The sequence below is a fragment of the Colletotrichum orchidophilum genome (assembly GCF_001831195.1).
Source record: "Colletotrichum orchidophilum strain IMI 309357 chromosome Unknown Scaffold_96.1, whole genome shotgun sequence".
Taxonomy (NCBI): Eukaryota; Fungi; Ascomycota; class Sordariomycetes; order Glomerellales; family Glomerellaceae; genus Colletotrichum; species Colletotrichum orchidophilum.
The window spans coordinates 44,129-60,377 of NW_019173052.1; the positions used below are offsets into that span (position 1 = coordinate 44,129).

The 16,249-nt window shown below is 53.8% G+C and overlaps 3 protein-coding genes across 3 annotated transcripts; 2 read left to right on the forward strand and 1 right to left on the reverse strand.

The window, feature by feature from the left end:
• Positions 1–85: 85 nt before the first annotated feature.
• On the reverse strand, positions 86–2,697 carry CORC01_10030 (uncharacterized protein; the record flags this gene model as incomplete). Its single annotated transcript, XM_022621659.1, has 3 exons — positions 86–133; positions 187–1,560; positions 1,699–2,697. The coding sequence occupies 3 exons, from the start codon at positions 2,695–2,697 to the stop codon at positions 86–88; spliced, it is 2,421 nt and encodes an 806-aa protein (XP_022471791.1).
• Positions 2,698–9,178: 6,481 nt separating this feature from the next.
• On the forward strand, positions 9,179–9,727 carry CORC01_10031 (uncharacterized protein; the record flags this gene model as incomplete). The annotated part of the gene is made up of 2 exons (XM_022621660.1): positions 9,179–9,212; positions 9,333–9,727. 2 exons carry the CDS (start codon positions 9,179–9,181, stop codon positions 9,725–9,727), a joined length of 429 nt encoding a protein of 142 aa, XP_022471792.1.
• Positions 9,728–10,874: 1,147 nt separating this feature from the next.
• CORC01_10032 (uncharacterized protein) lies at positions 10,875–11,087 on the forward strand (the record flags this gene model as incomplete). The annotated part of the gene is made up of 1 exon (XM_022621661.1): positions 10,875–11,087. One exon carries the CDS (start codon positions 10,875–10,877, stop codon positions 11,085–11,087), a length of 213 nt encoding a protein of 70 aa, XP_022471793.1.
• Positions 11,088–16,249: the final 5,162 nt, after the last annotated feature.

Consider the following 16,249-nt stretch of genomic DNA (forward strand, 5'->3'; position numbering starts at 1 on the left):
GTAGTTGAAATACATGATTGGGACGTTGGTGCCCATTGTCAAGAAGCAAAAGAAGGAAGATTCCGTCTTGCAGGCGTGGCCGTCGTTAGAAGAAGTGCGTATAAATCTTGGAGTTTTCGTGGACTTCCATTTCCTGTAAACAGTTAGCGATACGTGCATTGAGAGCGTGTGAAAATGAGAGCATACCATCTTGAATGTGTTGAGCTCCTCCTTGATCTGCTGGGCCAGTATCGGCGTAAGGAGATTGCAGGTGGCAATCTCGCCCCTGCGGTCGTACTCGCCGCTGGGCCAGGTGTCGTGGAAAACAAGCCTCGGCGAGAAGGTTGCGTTTCTTTTGGCGGAGCCCGAAGGCGTTCCCGGGGCACTCTTGGTGTCCTGACGCAGCCTCAAGGCGGTCATAAAATAGTCCTCGTTGCCAATGGCGACGGAACCGGACCGCTTGTGGCCCTGAGCATCATCATTTGGCGTGCTGGGTGCGGTTGAGATAGGAGAGTCGGCGACGTTGGGAATTGCGGGTAAGTCAAAGTTGGAGCGCGGGTCGCGAGCCGGGCTACCTGATCGGTTGTGCTTCAAAATGCCTTTCCTGACAGCAGCAAGCACCACGGCACGCTCCTTGTCGCCATCGACGATGCTCTTTCGCCTCGCGCTATCGGTACCAGAACTTCCAGCGCGTTCCGAAACCATGCTAGGGGTGTTTGAGATATCCAGCGAGTTACGTTCCAGATGAGGGAATCCGGTGCCGCCACCGTTCTGTGCGTTAAGATCAGCGTTGACATTGACTCTCTCGGCTTCAACAGTGACCATTGACACGGCAGCCTGGCTGGCTTCAGGGGCCAGCGCATCCGCTGCCGGGACGCCAATGACGGATTTTGGTCGGAAGAGACCGACAAGGTTACGGGTGCTCTTCTTCATGCCGCGACCCATTTTACGGATCATGATGGAAGCAGATGATGCCGTGGACGAGATGGACAGGTTATCTGTCGAGCTGGAGAATAGCCTTCCGCCATAGATGCTGTTCCCGATGCCTCCTTCCTCCTGCTTCTTCGCGATAGCAGCCTGTTCAGCATCGTAGATTTCGGCCGCTGTCGGCTCCTTGTGCAATCTGGACGAATCGGTTGCAGCATTTTCGTCAATAGTAGGTTCGAGACCAGAGGCCTTTTTGAAATCGGCAGCGCTGCCGAACGAAAAGGCTCTGCGCAATCGCGATGTCTTGCTCTTTGATTTTGTACTTTTCTGGTTAATCGCAGCCAAATGCTGGGCGGCGGGGCTGCTAGCGTTATTGTTGTTGTTGGACGCACTCGTGCTCTGAGACAACACCTGTCGCGGAGCACTGCCCAGAGAGGAAGGTGGCTTTTGGGGACTCGAATCGGTCGCCATGGTCACCGGCTTGGAGAGAGGAGAGGGAGTAGACTGCCGCTTAGCCGCATCTGAAGATGAGCTTCGTGGAGGAATGTTCACAAGTTTGGGATAATCTTGCTTCGATGAGCCATCATCCAAGTGTGAAGGAGTTGAAGAGGAAGAGGGGTTGCCCGTGGGGGTGGGTACGCTGCGGTTGGCAGACTGGTGGAAATAACCTTGTTAGCGATGGAACACTTGAGGATGGCTGGGCCAGTGCGTGATTGGGCAATCGAATGAAGGGATGAGGCGGAGACAGAGCGGCGCCTGCAGCGACACCGCAAAAACCGAGTATCGACTTACCGAAGATGGTCTGGAGTGGCTGCTGCGACTCGATGTAAGGCTTTCAGCGCTGCCATTGCGGACGTGCATGTTGTTGTCGCCGGGAGGTGCAAGATTGGAAACGATGCGAAGTGTCTTTTCGCTGTTTTTGGGAGTTGGCACGCGGTCGGGTCGGGAGGAATCTTCCGGGTGAGTGAATTCCTGTGGGGTTAGTGGCTTGGGATAGTCGGCAGAATCAAGCGAGTGCATGCTGCGCCGCCTAAGTCGCTTGCTGTCTTCTGCACTTGGTTGATGATTTAATTGCATGTCATCAACTGCACCATAATAACTGTTTGGCCTGCTCTGGAAAGACGGATTCCGGCCTCGCACTGACGCGCTCTTTTGCTCGTTGGAGCCGGGAGCATTGTACAAATGACTAACAGTCGCCATGCCTGAGCCTGACGGGGTACTAGTCTGGCGAGGTTGTTGTTGTTGTTGGAGAGCCGGGCGCCGGTACCTATCAGGCGTTGTCTTAGTCCCAGAGGTCTGAGCGAACGTCATTTGCGGTGTCGTGTTGCCTGCCAAATACGCCGACTGGGGTCTCAGAGCCTGTGAATTCGTGCGAGCAGCAGGAATGCCCGAGTCGTCCCTCGAACCGCCTTTGCTGGTTCCCATGCCGTGGTTGTAGGCAGCGTTCGGTACTGACGAGCTCCCAGCATGTCGCGAGCGACCAATGTCATGTCCTTGGACTAGGCCTTGCGTTGGCACCGCAGGTGAGGATGCTGTGCGATACCCGTTTCCATATCGTTGCCACTGGTTGTTTGTGTTCAAACTCGGGGTGCTAGTGAAGGCATAGGGCTGGATTGGGGCGTTACTACCGCGATACACTGCGGACCCCGACAAGTTTCTCTGCGACTGTTGAGCAGCCATGTATTGCTGGTTCGCCTGGGCTTGTGCCGGAATCATATTGCCAGAGGGTCTCGACTGGAGCGTGGTAACAGTGGTGGTCTGCTGGGGGTATGTTTGAACCAGCGCGGCCATGTTCCAAGTAGCCGCCGAGAACAGAAAGAGCCGAACGAGTAGTCCTTCGCTGGTCCTGTGGTCCGACGAGTTGCTCGGATTTCAAGCACTACTCAGACGTGACACTCAAAGGGAGAGCGAACTTGGGTAATAACGCAGGCTAGCGGTTGGCTGGCTGGATGTGCAGAATACTGAAGTAGGCAGCCAAGTTAGCAAGGCTCTTTCAATTCGACTTTGGTGTCAGCAGCAAGCCCTTTGCAAATCCAGCGGACGGCTGGATACTGCCAAACGTATGGCACAGCAGGATAACGGTCGCCAGAAATGACCAGGGGAAAGGCACGAGCCTAACGAACCTTTTCTCTCTTTAATATGAAAGTAGGAAACGGGATGATGAATGGTTATTCTGTCCCAAAACCAGCCGTCTTCTTTCTCGGTAGAACGGAGATTGCGGTTGGAATCAGATAGCGATTGTGAAAATGAAGGTCGCCTGCGGCCAGAAGGAACAGCGAGAGTTTCGTCGTACTTAGAATCAAGAAGAATAATGCTTCGCTTCTACCGCAAAGGGAATATTGGAGAGCACTCGTACAGGACGATATGGGAATCGACCAAAGGGAGGCAAAATCAAGCGTCACAGAGACAACTCGAATCAAAGCTAGCAGTCGATCGAGAACATGGGGATGTTAAGCGCTCGTATCCGGCTCGATATCGTAGCGAGGCAATCGTCGGGGACAGGATGAGGTGGTGACGAGTCAGCCACGCAACCTGAAGCTCGTCTTGTATTCGGGGTTTGAGATGGAGGATGTTTCGAGATTTCGGGTCACAAAAAGAAGAAGTTACAGTCGTTAGGCGTGGAGAGTGTGCAGTTTGTGTTGTTTTTTTTTGTTGCTTTCTTTTCTTCGTTGCTCTTGGAAGGACGGATGGACGACACGCAGAAAGGAAAGAAGACAGCAGGAACGGATGAACGAGGCAAATTGTGATTCGGGGGGTTAACGAGGAGACGGGGGAAGAGAAGATGGATCCAATTCGGGAAGGGACCCGGAGAGTCGGGCAACCTCTTGAGAGTTCCGTTATTTGTTTTCGGGAGGAAAAAGGGGGTACGTTGGTGATATGAGCTGGGATTGGGTAGAGAGGCGGCCGAGGGGGAAAGAATAAAAGGAAGAAGGGGAAAGGGAAGGGAAGGGAAAAGACGGTATGTTTTTTTTCTTGAGGGGATACAGAGAGAAGAAGTCGGGTGTGGTGAGAGGGAATTCCTAGGAGGAGCGGACGAAGAGGAGGTTTCTCTCAGGCAAATGGCCGTTCGGGGGTGGAAGGGTCGAAATGGAGATTGCCAAATGGGAAGGTTTTTGGTATCGTACCGATGCTGCTGCATTGGTCTGCTGGAGCCAGGCGACGATGGAGTTCCACTTTCCTGGAGACCAAAGTACCCGCGTCGCCCGTTTATGCGTGCAGAGATACATGCACTTGCTTGTAAATGTACAATCCACACGTCCTTGACCCTAGGCAGGTCCCCTAGGTCCCCTTGATCCCATGTACCCTGTGTTTTCCTGCGGCTGACAGGGCGCCCTGGTCCGACACCATCGTATCTGGCTGGTCCAGATTAGTTGGTCCTGCAAGTGCAGTCTGCACAGTACCTACCTGCCTTGAGGCTAAGGTAGGTAGGTAGGAGAGAACATTTCAGCGTCCTTCCTGTTCGCCGCGTTCTCATCTACAACTCGACCCCTTAGCATGCTGCCGTACCTTAGTTTCCAGGTTCCTTTGCAGACTACATTACCTACTGTATCCAGGTACCAAGAACATGTCCTCAGAGCACACTGCGAACACATGGGCAACTTTTTGGTGTCACTTGCTCCTCCACCCTCTTGGGTGAGATATCCTGGTGATGGGGGCGCCAACCATCAACAGCGTATCAGGGAGGAATTAGCTGATGAAATGGGCACTCAGGAGAGAGAGACCCCCTTCCATACATTCATGTACCTCTACCCGTACTCTCGGCTGCGTACCTAGGTACTGCGTAAGGTACCTTAGGATGTGGACCTGACCGGCCCTGTGCGAGACTGCTCCATATCCCTCGTCGCTCGCTGCGTTCTCCATCACACCCGCGTACAGGGCGGATCCCCCAAATCCTCCCCAAGAATATTCCAAAGAGGAATGGCCAGGACGCGTCCCTTGGTCTCATGGGGAGGACGTCTCTCGGCTTGGAGAATTCTGGCAATCTGTCATTGGGCGGGCGAGCGAAAAGCGGCGAATCACGACCACGCTACCCCTTGCTCCTGGGTGAACAGAAATGCCCGCCACGCTCAGAGTGCCTCCTCTGTGTCCCAAATGAGGAAGCCACGGAGGCCAAGGGAAACAACAAAACACAACCACAACATTCAATCATCTACCGTGCCGGTGCGCCAATCCCGTGCCAACACTACCAATGTACACCTCAGCTACTATCCATTGACTTACGTACTCGGGTAGCCTGCCCTTTGCGCTTGAGGATCGCCAGACGGACGACACGGGCACACACAAACAACCACACACACGACTACACGAAAAAAGGCATACAATAGACGAGAGCACGCTCAAGTTCTCAACTCCTGCGCGTGCAGAGAACACGACCGCAACCTGCAACCGCCATCTCCACCCGGCACCTGGGATAGGCCCGGGCGTTGTCAGATGAGAGATGGGATGCTTCAACCAAAAGACGCAACACCGCCTTGGGGACATGCTCCACGGGCGACGTCGATCCATCGCGCACTAAACAACGTCCAAGGACCAGGTGGAAACGAAACGCTCAGCTCTTGAAGCCGTTCCCTCAACGTTTGCGCTCCAAAAGCCGGCCGTGCTATCTGACCTCACACTGCCAAGGAGCAGTACGGATAGCAGTAGTAGTGTGCCTCCTCAGCCTCCCTAGCCAGAGGACCCTTACACATGCTACACGACAGCACTGTATGGATGGATCGATGTACAAGCTACCTTGGGCCAAGTGCTGAAATCCAACGGGGAGCCAGTTGTTCGGGATCGAGGCACACTGACGCATACACCCACACGCTTCACATCTTTACACAATGGGACGAAATGCAGATTCTTCGACTCGGCCAGCCCACCAGCTGATCCCACCAAAGGACGCATGTGTAGGTAGGTACTAGTGTACTTTCACTGGTCCGTCTGCATTCACCAGCTGGAGAGTCTAGCTCGTCGATGCATCTCTCGGCGGACTGGTCGAACGACCGCCACGGCGGTACAACATGCCTCACCAACACTACCGGCCAATCACCAGCTGGGTCGCCTCAATCTTGTCTCTGGAGCTGTCTCTCCCCCTTCTGCAGTGCAGTCGCCAGTGTGCGGCGCGGGTCCAGGCGTCGTCAGTCGTCAGTCACCAGTTGCGTGTGATAATCAGCGGATACGAAGGGGGAAAAGGTGACGCTTCTCCGTATTCGACCTACAAAGTACCCCACCACGGTGGCTTCGCCTTGATAGAGGTAGTGAGGTAATGCTACGTGCATATCGGAAGGGATGGCGTCCCCTGTTTCCGACAGGGAAAAAACATTGAAGGGCCACTTCACCAGCCTGCTCTGTCCACTCTCCGCCTCCCACCCCACGAGCAACTTGAAAGAGAAAAGGCTAATCCGTACAAATTATGCGGGCATCTTGGGGACTGGAGCACTGGAGTTATTGCCGGCGCCGCACTTGATCCGGGAGGCCTGGGCGTCAGGGTGGTCGCCGACAGGGAGAAGTGAGATGGGGAGGAGAGGCCAGCCGGTATGGACTCCGCAGCTTGGTGGCATCAGCAGCACCCTACTAACAAGCCTGCAAGATGCGTTTTATATCCGGCCATCACCACCTTGCGGAAGGAAGGCGGGTATGCCTTGTGGTTTTGTCTTACCCACAGTCTGCGGGAGATATCAGCCAGGAGATACGGAGTATGAACCAAGAGATACACTCCCGTGCCGCTCAGGCAATCAGCCGGTCACTCAACACACGTACGAATACAATCGCCCACGCTGAGTAGGCTGCACCCCGACCTGCCTGAGTGATGCATTCGACCGACCGCTGTTGACAGCATCAGTGACGTTGGCTAGAGCCCAGCCTCGGGTCTGATCTGATCTCTGCTCGCGTTGACATTATATTGCTCATGACCTCGCTTTTTTTTTTGTTCTTCCTTTCTTTACTCCTTCATTCCTCCTTGCTCGGTTTCCCACTCTTCCTTTGACTTTGAGTCTTGGCCCGCTTTCAAACACTATATATAGTCTCCGGCGAGAGATTAGTCAGGGGTCCACATGACAAGTTGGCGGCCAACGACCAACGGGTCGCCAGTGGCGGCACATAAGAGGCGGGCAATGGAGAGACATTTGAGGTATGTTGTAGGATGCACGAACACTTACATGCAATGATGCAAAGGGGCAACGCCATGGGGGGTCCCACTTCGTAGGTACCTGTACTTCTTGAATCGCAAGTGGCGGCGACAGCTCCTAGCTCCTAGCTCCTACGGACACACATACACTCAAGCGCGACGGCAAGCAGAACAAGCACGACACGCACACACGAGATTCTCACAGGCTGCAGAAGGGTCCGGGTTAGCAACAACAACAACGGGGTGGTGAGGTGGGAACGACACTAGCAGGCTAGCAGACTAGCATGCTTGCTAAGTTCTAACGGGCCATGATCGCTTTTCGCGGCGATGCGGCGGCGGCGTTGCGGCCCCTTCAACTTTCCGGCACCCCTGCCGATGCGATTTGATGTGCTCGCATACTGGCAATCTAGCAGGCGGCTTGTTGAGGGAGCTAGATGGGACTGCGACTACGGATACAGATACAGAACACAAGGTCGGCACATGGACGACCATAATAAAGGAAGCCAAAATACAGATGTTGGCTGTCTTCATGCGGCTCTCAGCCTGTGTCATGCGATACGTACCATCTGGACACAAAGAATTGAGTTGAATTGCGGTGAGATGATACAGGCCTCTGGCTGGGGAACGCCCACGGACAGCTCCAGCTAATGACTCCGCATCATGAGCTGGAAACTCATGCTTTGGAAATGAAGGGAAGGTTTCCCGTCACTCGTCAGCAACCATCGAAACAACCCAGAGCCCGCCAGCATGACGAGCAAGGAGTGGCCCCGTCGCAAGTAATCTGCTTCTCACGGCGAATACTCTGTTCTATGCAGCGCACAACCTCCAGATGCTTGACAGCCACTTCAGCCCTGTGGTCGTGCTGCCTATTTAAGTGTATTCGAGAACAAATGGGGCCGCTGGATCAAAGCATGAAGTTGTTCTCTGTATGAAGTACACCGAGCACAACTATTCTTCTCAGCTCACGTTGCTTTTCCATTCCATCTACGCATTGACACCGAGATTTGCCATGCACAGTCAGGGAGCACCTACTGACTATGGATGATGCGCGTGCCCATGCCCGCGGTCCTGGGCTGTTATACAGGGCTTTTGCAGCGCCAGCCTGTTCGCAGATGCTGCATCAAGGAACCCCGCGCGAGGTCATCGCTCAATTTCTTGATGCTGAAGTAATCAGACAGGGTCAAGGTTGATCAGATCATGTCCGACTGGAGGTCTTGAGCGGCATCAAACAAAATTGCAGGACGACGGCAAGGATGGAGGGCAGACTTGAGTGAACGCCCGGCTGTCAACTTTGAAGTCAAGTCAGTGTCTGGATCCCCTTTCCTTAGCCAACGCTGCTTCTCGGCCGCTTCTTTTTTCTCAAGGTACGCCGATGAGCATTGCTGGCATCTGCTACTCACACCAAGCTTTCCCAGGGCAAAGACTCTTGCCTTACAGGCGATGACCCTGAATGGAGATGTCTGAAAGGGAAAGCGACGGAGCCAACGGCTCGCACCTGATGCAGGCGCGAGGCAAAGTTCAGACCAGGTGCTGGCGCGGGGAGGGGATCGATCATATTGACGGAAACGCGCCGCTGCCTGCTTGAAACGACAGTCCCAAACGCCGATGCTTCAACGCTGGCCGTCTGTGATTTCGACGGTGACAGGTGCCTCCTTGCCAGCAGAATTTACTCGGACATGGACCTGGGGTTGGAGGGGGAAGGGTTTTTTTTTTTTTTCCTTTGGTCTGAATCCGCGGGGGCGGCACAAGAGAGTTCAGTCATGCGTGGCTCTCGAAGTCGTCTCGCTCGTCCGGTCTTGAATCCTTCCGCGGCCCAAAGGTTCAGGCCGTCCGTCAATTTTCTTTCATCGACAGACTTTGGGCAGCTTCCAGCAACATCTTCCCCATGACTGGACTACACTAGGTACGTGATGCTTTCAGCCCATCTGGCTGGAGCAAAGCCTCCGCGGTAATCATGGAAGATGTCTGAATATACCCTAGTCCCTGTCCCCGACATCTCATGGGCAGACTTGCTGGGTTCCCGTCGCCAGATCTCCTCTCCTGTCGCCGGACCTGAACTTTCTCCCTCTGCTGTTGGACCCTATCACGACGCTACCTTGATGCTGCACACCAACAGAGAAACAAGCGCACCTGCAGCCTGCACTGACAGAAATCCCACCCACAATGCGAGTCTACCTTGGTCAACAGGCCATGGACGGTGACTGTATCCAGGGCCGTCAATGAACTCGACAGGATGGGTCAGCATCCGTCTCGATGCAGAGATTCTTTATCCAAGGTAGTCGCCGTCCTCTCCCGCGAGTATAACCCGATCTGGCAGGACATCACCGAACGGGGCCGCCGTCTCCCCTCGGGACCTCAGCACTCGATGACGCGGGCATATCGGCCTTCGGCAGGGTATCGGGCCAGTCACCGCCGGGCCATGGCCCATATGTGGGAAACCAGACGGCTTTCCTCGCTCAGGAAATGCAGGGTCGCGAGCCCGCGCGAATTAGCTCGAGGATACCCACCTCCGGTCTGATGCTCGTTGGGAGACTTGGTTACACCACGAGCAAGACTGCATCCGCGTCGCTGCTCGCCGAGCCGTGTCTCGGCACTCAACATCGTATCTGGTGGAGGGGTCATGGAGGGTTCTATCCACTCATTATCGTGTCAAAGCAGAGTGCAATGAGCGTCCGCGGACCACAGGCTCCCCCTCCTCAGTCGGGTGTCTAGGCTCATGATGCCTTTCCAAGTTCTAGCAACTTCCCTGCGTCTAGTGCCGAGTATTCTCGAACTGTTCGGCTGGGGGCGCGCTCAACGTCTGGACTAGCCCACGCGGGTATCGAGTCCTCGGGTCTTTTCTTTTGTCGGCTGTTTCAATCTCAATCTCACCTTGCCCCCAGGCTTCAGCCCAGCCCGATTTCCAAGATTGATGCGCAGTCCGTCCGTGGATGCTCATTCGACAGTCGCGCGCCCGCCGCGTCCGTTCCACCCGCCACCGGCAATGACAACAAGCACAGTGGCGCGACGGGCTGCAGGAGAGTTCTTCCTTTTTCCTCATCTCGGTCAACTGGGATGGCTCCAATCCATCATTTCTTCTTGTGCAGTGCGGGGGAGCGATGGCGAGCCATTATTGGCTCCGGTAGGGTAGCTTCACATGCGCTCGTCCTGCTGCATGCTCTCAGGCCTTGCGGGGAATCGACCACACCAACGTGCGCGACCCTTTTTAACAAGCAGCAGCGCAATTCAAAATGAAATGTACCCTCGGGATTCAGACAGTCTGGCGGCACGGACCCAGCAGACCTGTGTCAATTCGGGCGATATGGACCTGGATCTGGCAGCACAACGCAATACGATTTGCTATCAACGCAAGCTCTTCCCAACAGCCAGTGTCAGTGTGTGAGAGCATGTCGGCCCATCGCAACTTTCCATCTGGATCAACCTTGCAGGCTGCAGGAAGGACAGCGGACTCGACGCCTCCTCCAAGGTCGAATCCATGATTTCTGCGAATGTCCTGGCAGCATCGCTGGAGATCAGACGCATTCTGTGGAGACTGTCTTATCATGATCTTTTTGGCCCCGATCCAACTTGGTACATAGTAGTGATCGCTTCGAGGTTGGAGAGCAACCATCAACAAACTACAGTGGCTGGGGGAAGGGGGGTGGGGGCGTGTTGCTGCTTGTGCTTGGCTCCCAGTTGTGACTCTGCCAACACACTGCATATGCAACAAGCAAGCAGCGGATATTCAGGGTCTGATCCATGAAGGCCACCACGGCCCAGTATATGAGCATAAGGACTCTACTACAGCAAAGCCGGTGATTCCAAACTCGCACCCTGATTTCGCCATTGTCTGCAAAGTTGAAATCGCACGAAATCTCTAATGAACGCAGCAAAGCCTATGCTTCAGAAATCTCGAACACAGGGTGTTTGGCCAACGTTCTCTCCATGGCGGGAAGTGGAAATTGTCGAGAGTCTTCGCCGATTGCCTCACCAATTGCGCGGCCCCCTGTTCTCACCCACAGACTGGCGCAAGCGAGCCACGAACGACAGTGCCAGATCAGGAGGCCCGCTCTCGGTCATGGAGCGAAACTAGTGGCACTCGAGAGTCAAGGGACTTGCACAGCATCTTCTGTCGCCCCATGGTCGAGGGTTTGTGGGTTCCTGGCGTCTTGTTCTACATAGTAGTCGGCAGCACGGTTATCCACAACGCCATCGCCCGTGGAGTCTAGCGGCAGGATGACGGGCGATGATCATTTTACCAGAGACAGTCCGTCTGTACGGATATTTCGTCGTCCGTTCTAGCGGGCCCCGTGCGACAACGGCGACGAATCGTAGGACCAACTCATCGTGAAAAAGGCAACGCAAGTGCTTCGAGCAAGGTCTAGCTGCAGCAGACGGCGCACCACGAGCGCTGCAAGCGATGCAGACGATGCAAGTCAAAAGGCAATGGCGCGAAGCACTCCCGATGAGGCCACAATGGCCGGCCCATCTGTGATATCTTGCAGGACCCATTCTCCTCCACCCATGGGTACGATCCCGAGTGGGCTTGCGAATGGCGTGGCCAAGATCGGGCATGACCCCGAGTTTGTCCATTGACGGGGACACCCCATCCTGGGTCACGGATCAGTTGCGGTGAGATGAACGGAACCAAACCTCCATCCCCGCACTCATCAGTTACATGCCACGGATCACTCCAATCTACGGAAAATTAGTGTAAGGTATCCTGCCGGTGCCGGGAGACCAAGACGCGTTCCGCGAGCGATTAGCGAGGCTCGGAGGCTAACAATATTGTTGGTTTAAGCCACGATCTTCGGAGAAAAGTTGAAAGGTAGATGATGCCAAGTGAAGTATTTCAATAAAGCGTCGGGCTCAGGTGAAGCGGCCGCGCGCTCCATCCACTTCCATCAGTTGGCATGACACTTCGAGGCGGCCATATTCCTTAAAGGGTCCAGGGAGACAAGTATCCTAGTCCAATGGCCCGCCGTTCTGGGCAATGCCGCAATTCGACTTCACCGAACCCACTCGATATGGCAGCACATGTTCAATGCCAACTTGGAAGTCCTCACCTTCACCCATGCGAACGGAAGCCATTCCCGGACACATGGAGCCTTAAGATGTCACTTATTCCCCGCTTATGGCTGTTGACTGTCCATTAGTGAGCGAGGCGACGCCATGGCTAGATGTATCGACCCGCTTCCACTACCGAGGCGACCTTCCTGGCCAAGTTACCAAACGAGGCTCGACGAAGGCATTCATATCGCAGCGTTACTGTGCAGATGGAGCATCATCGCCCACGCGGTGTCCTCCTCTTGAAACCACCCCTGTTTTCGGGGCCGCCATGTTCACTCCGGCAGCATCACTGTTCCGAGCTAAGCTGGGTAGTGACTGTCATACTCCAGACGGCCGCGAGATACGGACCTTCGGTCCACTCCCGTACGCGGTCATCTGCAGTGGTTGAGCACGCCGTGCAACAGTGTCAAGGGCTTCCCATTGTGAGTGGAGTGGCCGTCGTTTGACGTCGGGTCCGGCGCGGAACCTACTGCCAGAGACTGACAAGCTCTTCCTCAGCTGCTCCCCCGACATTGTTCCACGAAAAGGTCCTTTGGCAAGTTCCGCTCACTCTTTACTTACGGTGAAGAGAATGGAGGACAAGTGTGACCGCCCGACCCAATGGATGGGATGCGGCGTCACACAGGACTGCGGGACGCTGTGCAACGGATGAGAGGTTTCTCTCCTGGCTTGCCAATGTCGTGCGAGATGCCATGCGATCTGTCCCGGATGTGGCTGTGGTCCGGGGGGGCCCGAAGGGATCGCGTCGTCCGATGGGCCGACACGCGAGCGGGTGCACCACCATCGGCCATTCAACTTGAGAGGTATCTCCACCGTCGGGCCCGAAGCTGTGGCGTGTTTCCGGTACAACCGGAGCAGGCGGGTCGGTGGCCTAAAGAGACTTCAGCCTCTAGCACGAACATTATCTTTGCCGGTGCAATGAATCATATCAGGTGGACAAGACATCAACGGCGCACATACTCGTCACCTTCCTTATCACCGAACCTAGCATACAGTACTGACCAAAGGCTATCACGGTCAGAGGCAGGTGAGGCAACGTCGGGTTGATGCCTGCTCATCTCCCTCGTTTGGCCGACGCTACCATCGACGAATACAGAAGTCATGTTCCAGAAGTTATGTTCAAGAAGAAGTGCGCATGTTGTGTGCCAGCATGACATGGCCAGGCGCTCAACCCATACTGACTTCAGAGTCAGTTCTTAAGCTGCCTAACTATCGACATACCAGAGATTATTGGGAGGAAAACGCCTTCTCTAGCATATTAAGATTTTGGGGATTTATATTTTTTGTATAATGTATACATCTTAGTTCAAGAAATGTGGAAAAGTTTTGTTCTGCTTTTGCGAGGAAGCAATAATAATTCCCACGTTATGACAGTCAGTGGCTTGCTGCACCTCCTCTCATCCGACGACACCTATGTATAAGATAGTATGTAAATAGGTAGCTATGGAAAGCAACGCAAACAAAGTAAAGAACCAAAGGGACGAACACGAAAAAGATGGTTGTCGATTGGGAATCGAACAAAAGGGCAGGCGGTGGTTGAGCGCGGCTCTTCGAGCGCCACCGGATACTCCGAGGTCCTTTCTATACAGCTTCTCGTAAACTTCCTTGGCAACCTTCCTTTAAACCACTTGATGGAAATCCGATGATGAATACGCTCTCCAAGTAAGAGATACTTCTTGGTACTCGTCTTGGGCGGTGAAGGTGAAGATGGAATACACGTGACTTGCACTTCACTTCGCTCCATTGTCATTTGCGCGTGCGTGCCTCCTCCACGGGCGGGAAGGCGATCCGACAGCGACATACTTCTACCTTTTGTAGGGCATAGGAAAATGATCTTGAGTGATCTTTCGAGGGAGGGGAAGTTGGCTAGGATGTACTTCTTGCTGGTGGATGGAAAGTTGTGCAGGTTTTCTCATGGCATCAATTTGCTTGCTGGATTTTATAAGTAGAGATTTGAATTCAAAATTTCCCAAACGGATACGACTCCTTCATGGCTAGTCTAGGAGGGAGCCTATGCACATTTCCTGAGCCCTGGGGTTTGGTACCGTGCCTGTTGGGTGTGTTTTAACCTGGGAGTCCGAGATGGCTTCTCGACCTCGGCGAGAGACGTCCGATCTGGTACATCTAAAAATGACGGCGCTCAAGACCATACCTGCCTTCACGAACGGCTTCTGTCCCAAGCCGGTGCTATTCTTGACAATGGCGTGGATGAATAAAAGACCTTTGATGTACGCTGCCTTTGGGAATGTAGAGATTCACTTGAAGCATTGGCATTGAATCATTGATCACCGTGCCCTACTGAGAGCTGTTCATGGCAGTAGCCGATGCAAAACAGCTGTCTGCCATCGTTTTGAGCCTCATGCGGGATTTCGTGATTGGGTAAATGATACGCGAGCAAACAACGTTGCCGCTTCTACAGGTTGGCGCGCGTGTTGGGGTGTAGCATGGTCCGGGGGGCTGAACTGTTAATATGGATGGCTGGGACTGACGACGTCTCACTACTTGACTGAGGGTCGATTGCGAGAATGATTGCGGGTGGCGGGTAAGCAGGTGGGCGATGGGGTTTGCTCGACTGTTTTCGTGCCAACTGCCTGCGTGCGGCGGATGGTCTGGGAAGGGCCTTGGAGTTTGACTGTGGCTGTTGAACATGTTATGGCCACGGCGAGATTGATTGATTGGATCTGTTGAGGATTTCAGTCAGTAACAGAAGGGGAGGTTATATTGTAGTGTTGGCCTTCTCTGAAAATTCTGTGACGATGTTGCGCACTTGATTGGAAATATATTTCATCGAGCCCGGCACCGGTCGTGATGACGCTTACGAAATGTCGAGATCCTGCAACGATTTTGATCGTCGGGTCATGGCCGACTTGTTTCAAAAGTAAATCACGAAGGAACAAGAGGGCTCGTCACCCGGTTTAAGAGCACCTCGGGAATTTGACACGGCTTCTGCGTTGAAGAGCACGAACAAACACAGAAGATCTATTGCTGAAGTTTCCACTGATATCAATTTCTGGCAGACTACTCAAAATCTGATAGAGTATGCCCTACTTTGTGTTCTGAACTGTCACCTCTGAACTGAGCCATGTCATGAATGAGTGGTAATTTCAGCACTTGACGTTGTGCTGGGAGTTGTACGTGTGACAAATTCCCTGTAGCAACCATTATTGTTCTGATGAGACGTCATTGTCGGCGGCGGTGTATTCTCTAACGAATCTGTGTGCACCGGCCGTAGTCTTTCACATGGGAGGAGCCATGGTCGAGGTTGAAATAAAAAACGAGATCAAAAGCAATCAGAACGAATGGTTCGATAAACGGCGCAAATATCTCGTATGATTCTCAGGCCGTCTATGTGAGCTTCAGAACGTGATAAGTCCGTGACATGGAGGCCAGAGGTCTAGGCAAACCATTTTCTTGGGAAATATGCGCCTCAAAACGTAGCTTGCTGGCTATTAGGCGATGATCACGGCTCGAGCCTGGACTTTACCAGTGTTATTATGATGGGAGGGGTTGGGAGACGCAATAACTCCATAGCAGGGTTCGCATTCAGCAACTGAGGAGATGCCGAGTCTCATAGTCGGTTGAGAACGCAGTCGATCCTCGGAAACATAGGCGCCAGTGAGTATGCGTTTGTGATATCCTGACCATTGGCTGCGTTGTTGGCAAAGATAACTCCGCGATGACATCAATATCAGGCGATAGGTAAGTAGAATTGAATTGAATCAATGAGAGGGGGCAATCTTCATCTTCAATCCCCACCCGCGTCGGTCATGTCCCGATCGACGTTGGATTAACCTCCAAAGTCTAAAGACCAGACCAAGTCACTAAAGATGCGAACGTGCCAACCAAAACCGAAATCCCCCGTGAACTAGAGGCAAACTGGGGGGGAAATGTCTCACCGGGGAATCGCGACTTGCTAGGCGATCATCGAACGTCTTTGACTAATGGACAACCCCCGCCCCATTTCTTCCCCACGACCGACCCCAGCCCGGTAACCCCGGATCGATGATGCAGCGGTCGAGAAGTTCCCGGTTGCGTCGACTAGCAAATGGCGAAAGCGCCTAATCGGCTGGCGTTCAACGGTTGGGTGTGTCCTGAAAGCAACTGACTAGGCGTAGGAAACATGGCCTAAACTATTTTGCCGATTGGGATGCCCAGAACCCCAAGACGTGTGAAATAGTGTGCATG